The 7500-nt window shown below is 39.5% G+C and overlaps 1 protein-coding gene across 2 annotated transcripts in view; it reads left to right on the top strand.

Annotated features, from left to right (window-relative positions):
* LOC138006698 (myoferlin-like) overlaps window positions 1–7500 on the top strand; it is a 70579-nt gene that overhangs the window by 19827 nt on the left and 43252 nt on the right. For both annotated transcript variants that reach the window (XM_068853184.1, XM_068853183.1), the window contains 9 exons: window positions 695–738; window positions 1635–1714; window positions 1837–1937; window positions 2505–2618; window positions 3121–3220; window positions 4801–4997; window positions 5564–5670; window positions 6778–6853; window positions 6951–7061. In XM_068853184.1, coding sequence (XP_068709285.1) covers window positions 695–738; window positions 1635–1714; window positions 1837–1937; window positions 2505–2618; window positions 3121–3220; window positions 4801–4997; window positions 5564–5670; window positions 6778–6853; window positions 6951–7061 — 930 coding nt within the window. The remainder of the gene's footprint in view (window positions 1–694; window positions 739–1634; window positions 1715–1836; window positions 1938–2504; window positions 2619–3120; window positions 3221–4800; window positions 4998–5563; window positions 5671–6777; window positions 6854–6950; window positions 7062–7500) is intronic.

Below are 7500 nucleotides of genomic sequence, written 5' to 3'. Positions count from 1 at the left end.
TCACCTTACAGTGTATAAAAGCTGCCATCAAAGCCGATTAAAACATTCATTCAGGATAGTGATATTGAATGAGCACTATCTGGGACCTTTTAATTGATAAATTGATTTTACTCGATTGATCGATTGAACTATGAAAGAAACACAAAGAAAGTAGCGGGGAAATCTAAAGAGAGATCACAAGGCTTTGAATATTAGACTTCATTATTAAAGGGACCATATCAGCTGGAGCACATGCGCAGTAGGGACCGATCACCGAAGCAAGAGGTCAAGAATTTCACGAAAATGATCCTTAGAAAGCAAACTCTAAATTATCGCTCCAAAAAACTTTTATAACAATATTTAAGCCTGTAAGCAAAAAATCCAGCAAACTTTATGAAGATGAACGCGATTCAAGCAGATAAAATGAGCTACTCGAACTCTTCGACAGAATGTGAGAATAATCGCTCCGACTTTCTGACCAACTCGAGCTTGGGCGAGTCCTTTACGCCTTACGAAAAAGAGAAAAGGATTTTAGAGGCGATGCAGATCTCAACTCGGCTGAATATCACTCAAATGTCACCTCCTTGAAGCAAGTGCGCGTTTTAGCTTCCCAGATAGAGTTTTTTCCAATGCTAAAGCGACGATGGGTGACTTCCTTACCGTTTTGTCCAGACCCAGTGGAATTGTATTAATGGCCAGAATTTTTCTTTTCCAGTTCCCATCAATGTGCCAGCGATTAAAATTACAGATGTTTGATTGGTAAGTTTCATCAGTGTATAGCTTGTAACTTAGTAAAGACAAAGAATATAAAATTAATTAGTCAGACGGTTAGTAATGGCGAGGACCAAGAGTCTGTTACCCAATAGTAATAATCGGGTATGAGGTTTGTCCCCATCAGCGTAAACCAAGTTTTTCGGGGAAAATAAACAATACACCAAATGTTGTCCCTAATTCAAATCGCATGGGGTTAAGATTCTTCAGTTGTGTATTGTATTTGCATTATAAATGATATGGAAATACCCAGAAACAAACGTTATATTCCAAAAAAGGTTGGAATTAGATCCAAGTTTTGGTCTATAGTTTATTTTCCCGCAAAACCTTTCTGACGCTGATGGATACTTGGGCCAATCTTACTCTTGGGCGATCGACTCTTGCGGAGATGCGGAATAGAAAAATAAAATGTCAACAACTTGTTCCTCCGTTTATTGTCTTTTATAAATATCATTATTGCGGATCTAAGACTGCTATGATAAAGAGGTTTAGATCTGGATCTTGAAATTGAAAATATACTAAAACTAACTGAAACAGACTTCTTCGAAAACGGGATTACATTAAGGACATGGCAGAAAAATAGACTTGGCTTAATTCATTTGGTATATTATTTTTGTTTAATACCCTTGTTATTCAACCCATCTGACCTAGTATTGAACCGGCAGAGTGAGGGAAACTACACGCAAGAAAAGTATGCAATTGGCTCAGTTTTGGCGTATTAAAACCAGGAAAACGGGTTTAAGTGTTTCAGCAAATTACCTGGCACAGAAATGCAAACCTAAGACGTGAACAAACTCATTAAAAAAAAAAAAAGAAAAATCACAGATGTCCCAATGTTTTATCCGTCCAGTTGCGACTTTGTAACTTTGAATTTTTTCCTGAAGGGATCGTTCAATAAATGAAGACGATTGTATCGCAACCACTCTTCTTTCTTTACAATCGATTTCTGGGCAAGGAGAGCAAGGTATTTGATAAAAATCCTATGTTTCTTTGAGTTGCTTTATCGAAAGGACTCCTTGTAGAAGCATTTAGTAAAACCTAGTAAGTTACAGTAATTCTCTTTACCTTTGCGTACTTGCATTGTAGGATTTCTGCCTACCTATGGACCTTGCTGGCTCAATTTCTATGGTTCCCCTAGGGAATTCTCTGAGCTTTCAGATAAATATGAAGATCTCAACCAGGGGAAGGTGCGTATTCAACTTGCTTCGCGTTAATCCCTTTTCCTCAACCTAAATTAGTTTTGTAAATAACTCCACGGTCATGACAAAATTAACGAATTAGCTATCTGTCTTATTCAAACACGAAGACGTCAACGTCAATCGGAGAAGACGATGACGAGATTTGCGTGGATTTTATTTGTGATCAACCGTCGACGCATGTACCGGCAAAGCTCTAGGAAAATTTGAGCAAGGAAGATCGATTTAGAGTACTCAACCTTAAGTACTTTACAAAACGTTCTATCTGCCTTTCTTGTTTGTGAAAAGAATGGAGAAATATTTCAGCATTCGGTCCGCCACCAATTTGCTTCTGATGACCTCTGAAGGCTAGCATCCTGGATATGTAGCGAGCTAACTCGGAAACGGGACGTAGAGCTATCTGTTTTGAAATCTGTCTTTTCAAAGCTTATGTTTTCAAAGGATTTAAGATTTAAGGAATTGTCCCTCTATGTTTGCGTACTCTAACAGTTGGCTGCATATAGACATGTAACTTAGGTCACGCCAAGGTGCCTCAATTTTTCTCCGTTTGACCAACAGGGAGAGGGCGTGGCATACAGGGGACGGTTATTGCTCGAGCTGGAAAGCAAGCTAGGGGAAGAAATCGACAAAGAGCTGGAGGCGATGAGACCAGCTGAGCTCATTCGTGTTCAGGTATATATTTTAATTGTAGGAGTCATAACGGTTTAGTGGTTATCATCCGTGCCCTCCATCTCTGCAAACAGGGTTCAACCCTCGGCCCCGAGGTCGTGTGCGGGCTGAGTCTCTGCAATCGATCTCAATCTGACTCCGAGGGTTTTCCTCCCTCATCAAAATCGACTTTCGGTCAATTACATACGTCTTCGGGCGGATACCTTCCATAGGGATAACCTCTGGCATCCTTCCCTTTCTTTGAATTAAATTAATAAAGTTCACTAAAATGAATTATTTAATTTGTCTTTTCCGGTGAGAAGGAAAAAAAATTGCAAATTGTTACATTCTAAGAAAACATGTTTTATTTTCAATATGCTAAGTTAACTGGCGAAAGAATGGAACTGAGCGAGACTGCTGGCTAGTTCGTTTGGTAACTGCTGTCATTTTTTATGTAATTGAAGTCATCGTTTTCCTTGCTATGATCGCTATCCTAGGAACATTTTGCTTTCTTTGATATTTTCAGCCATATCTGAGCCGCAGCAAGTACAAGTTATTTGCCTGTTTCTACGAAGCTACAATGGTTTTCGATGTGGACGGACCAGTTGAATTTGAAGTCAGCATCGGTAAGACAAGTTGTCAAAAGGATATAATTATTTTAATCAACTGTTTCGAGAAAGGTTGACGCGGAGAAACAACATAACAAATTGCAACAACAACAACAGAGCATACACCTCTTCATGATATTACCGGGGTTAACATGTAGTATCTCCTAACTGCACTTGCAAGGATGCCACATTTACACAATGTTAGTTCTACCAGTATTCAGGACCAAGAGCCCATTATAACCGGGAGTTTACAATTCCAATACCAGGTTATGTTAGTTCTACCAGTATTTTATGTTAGTTCTACCAGCATTCAGGACCAAGAGCCCATTATAACCAGGAGTCTACAACTCCAATACCAGGTCTATGTAACGGCATTTTCACAGATCAAGCTATTTTTAGACAAGTTCCTAAATAAGATGACCATTCTCAATCCCATGGGTAATAACTTCTAATGTAAGACTTGTGATAAGCTGGGAAGGTCTGGTTTCGCGGGAAAATCAAATTGAATCTAAAAATAACTCAGTCGCCTGTGGTGGCAAGCTCAATGTGAGGGAAAGCCAACAAAAAGATAAGGATTTGTATGAAAATCCCAATAAAAGACCTGAGAAGATAATTTTACAGAAAATTCTCAATTAAAAAGCCTAACCACATTGTCATTGTGGGTCGCTTCCTTCCTATGTGGTTTTTTCCAGATTCGACGCGAACTGAGCCATTATCAGTACCTGGGTTGTCAACGGTTATAATAAGCCCTACAAGCGACGTCGGGCGGTTGTTAGTGTCCCAAACCAAACGATAAAACGATGAAAAAGAACCTCGTACACTTTGAACACCACAAGGCAACCGTTGAGTTCGGTCTGGTTACGATTCTTTGTTTGTGGCTTGGTAACGAGTCTTCGTTTGTCGTCCCTGACGACGTTACCAAACAAAGATTCTTTACTAAGCCACAAACGAGTCCCTAGTCCTGGGCTCCAGTCAGGACATTTCAAGTGTCAGAAGCTCCTACGACTCTCCTATAACGTAGTGGAAGAGCATATGAATTAGCTGTCGGAAGGTCAAAGATTCGTTTCCTGTTTATTAAGGAGCACTCCAGCGGATTTTTTCCTCAATATCCCCTAGTCACCAATGTAAAATAAGTCAACAACAAGAAGTTTCACGGAAATTTGCTATTTATCAGGCAGAATCGACCGTCGTTATTAAATACACCGTACAATAATTGGCTAAGGGAGACTCGAATCTAAAATAAGTGGTGGGAGAAAATAATAAGTCTATCGATCATGATTATAAGAGAGAGATGTGACTTCTTAGCTCCGAGTTATGGACTCCAGACAACAGACATTTCTAGTGATAGATACATTGTGAGCCGGTGGTGGTAAACGAGGTATTGTAAATTGCATGGCGTTCTTCGTCGCTCTTCCTTCCCTCCAACATGATGAACAAGTTTTATAAACTAGGATACAAATCAACAGACCATTCGATGACAAGGTAACATAATATACAAACAATAACATTAACTTTTAATTAATGAATTAGCAAAATAAAAATAAAAAACAAAAAAACATGGTGTTAACTCGATATATAAATCGTTTTAATTATTCAAGGTAACTATGGCAACATGATGGACGAGTCAATGGCGCCTTCCAATACACCACCTTGCAACGCAGTGTATGATGGGAGCAACTATTACTACCTTCCGTGGAGTAGCGAAAAACCTTGCGTTTGTGTCGAGAGTTACTGGGAAAACATTGCATTCAGATTGGAGCCATTGAATGCTTTGATAAGGATTATTGACCGCTTGGTGAGTCATCTAGACAAAACTGCGAAATGAAATTTTTTTTGCACATGAGGAAATTTGAACATTCCATTCTTTCCAATATATAAAAATGGTTTCATTAGTCAAAACGGTTTGTCGGCTGGTTCTGCTGGTACTTACAGCACATGCGGATTCGGGGGAAGCGAAGGAGGGGGGAGGGAAGGGCGAAGGAAGCGATCCCTCCTTTTAAGTTCCCACCACCCATGTTTGCTTTGCTCATGTGACAAAGGGAAATATTTTTCTTGGATTTCACTCAATGAGCAGGAGTCGTTTATGGTAAAAGGTCGTCTTCATTCGCATAACAATCGTGTTTAAAGAGGGGTTTATCGGCGCATGCGCGAAAAGGAACGCATAATTAAGTCATAATGCGAAGTATGGATGATGAGAATGTCTTGAATGACCCCTTCATCACTTTGAAATTTGTATAGAACCCAAAGATATATCTCTACTTGCGTACTTTGACGATTTTACAGCGTTCCATATGTGGCCCATAATTTGATCAAATTGCACTTCGATATTGTTGTGGTAACTTTTGAAACATTTTTAACCAGAAAAGCAAAATAGCGGAAGTTACCTACATGATCGCCACTAAAGAACCGGAAATGGAACGTGCTTCAGCCTTGTTTTCTATGCTAGACCAACTCATCGCAGACTGCAGGTGAGACGCAATTAAGCTTTGATGAAACTACTCACATATAAGTTGAATCTTATGAGTAGGCTTATATAGCTTATTCCACCTGTGTGAACCATTGGGCAAAATACACTATGGTCTTCTTCTTCTTCTTCTTCTTCTTCTTCTTCTTCTTCTTCTGCTTCATCTTCTTCTTGTTTCTTGTTGTTGTTGTTGTCGTTGTCGCTGTTGGTCTTCTCAGTTCTTCTTATTTCCCTAATTAGGAAAACCGAAGGAGAAGCCGTAGCAGAGACTTCCATTTCTACTGTAGAATACGGTCCACTAAATTACCAATCACAGCGCGAGTAAAAGGCAGGGAAAGGAAAGGAACTGCATTTAAGTGTTCAGTCGTTCTAGTGCTGGAGCACTTACTGGGGGCAATGTAACTGAAATTAACAATGAACGCAAATCAAGTACTATCTGAGAGATGTAATTAAGGGTGCGTTCGATTGACCGTATTCCGGAATAGGAATATATGGAATGTAAGTTAAAAATTCTTCGTTTTTACGGAGATTCACATTAAAATTGTCAAACATCTCCTAAAATGCTATTTTAAACATATTTTTATTACCCTTGCTGCTTCGAGACGCGCCTAACATACCATTTTAAACATCACTCCACGTATTCTTATTCCGGAATAGGGTCAATCGAACGCGCCCTAAGTATTTTAAGCCTCCTCAAAATACGAAAAGTCGTCGAGTTATCGCATTAACAACACTTTTCCTATTTGGGGGTGCATTAACTACATGATACTTTGCGTATTTTGGTGGTGCAGGTTTGGCGCAGTGGTAATAGTACTCGCCTCCCACGAATGTGGCCCGATTCCCAGACTCGGCGTCATATGTGGGTCGATTTTGATGGTTCTCTACTCTGCACCGAGAGGTTTTTCTCCGGGTAATCCGGTTTTCCCCTCTCCTCAAAAACCAACATTTGACTCGATTTGCGTTAATTGTTAATTTCAGTTTACTGTGTCCCTAATTTAGTGCTCCAGCGCTAGAACGACTAGACACTTAAATAAAGTTCCTTTACTTTCCTCTCCTTTAAGTCAGCCTGGCATGGCTAACACGAATCTTCTGTTTCACTTATTTAAAACAGCAGTGGGCTACCAAACCTAAAGGGAAAACCGAACAAACTGGATGAAAAACGTCGACGTGAAAGGAAATGTGAGCTGGTGAGATGTTTTCTTGGGATGAATTTGAATAATCAGACTTCCTGAGTTTCAGTACAAATACTCGTGTTAATGCGATAACTTTTCGTATTTTTCTCAGAGTTCTATAGCACAAGAAGCTACTGAGTTGAAAGAGAAGGCTACAAACGTGGAAGCAGCATTATTAGAAGCAGAAGGATTTCTTCAGCGATTGCAGGATATTGCTGAGGAGGTAAAATAAACTCCTTTTTTCTGACATTATGTAAACTTCCACCAGAGCATAGATGTAGCAGTTCGAATTGACGCAACCGGTTGTTAGGATCGATAGAAAACGGGAGCATAGGTAACGCCTATTTTGACGATTAGTTTATTGGGAAGAATTATAATAAGCATAACTGTCAAAATCCCACTAAAAGTTTCAAAATAGAAGTCCTCCCTTTCCTCCAATCAATGTTGTAATGGACCTTATTCATAAATGGCGGTCACATTTATAATTCTTTTGTCCACGTGCAAATTAGCCTACCAAGCCTCATTTTAGAGCAAGAATTCTTTTCAATTCACTGTATGGTATCGAGGCTTGGTAGGCTAATTTGCACTTCGACAAAAGAATTATAAATTGACCGCCATTTATGAATAAGGTCTATAGGCTAGGGAATATCTATGTTGCTCAG

Source organism: Montipora foliosa, chromosome 6 (genome assembly GCF_036669935.1).
Source record: "Montipora foliosa isolate CH-2021 chromosome 6, ASM3666993v2, whole genome shotgun sequence".
In the NCBI taxonomy this organism is placed as follows: Eukaryota; Metazoa; Cnidaria; class Anthozoa; order Scleractinia; family Acroporidae; genus Montipora; species Montipora foliosa.
This window is presented reverse-complemented; position numbering and strand designations above follow the sequence as displayed.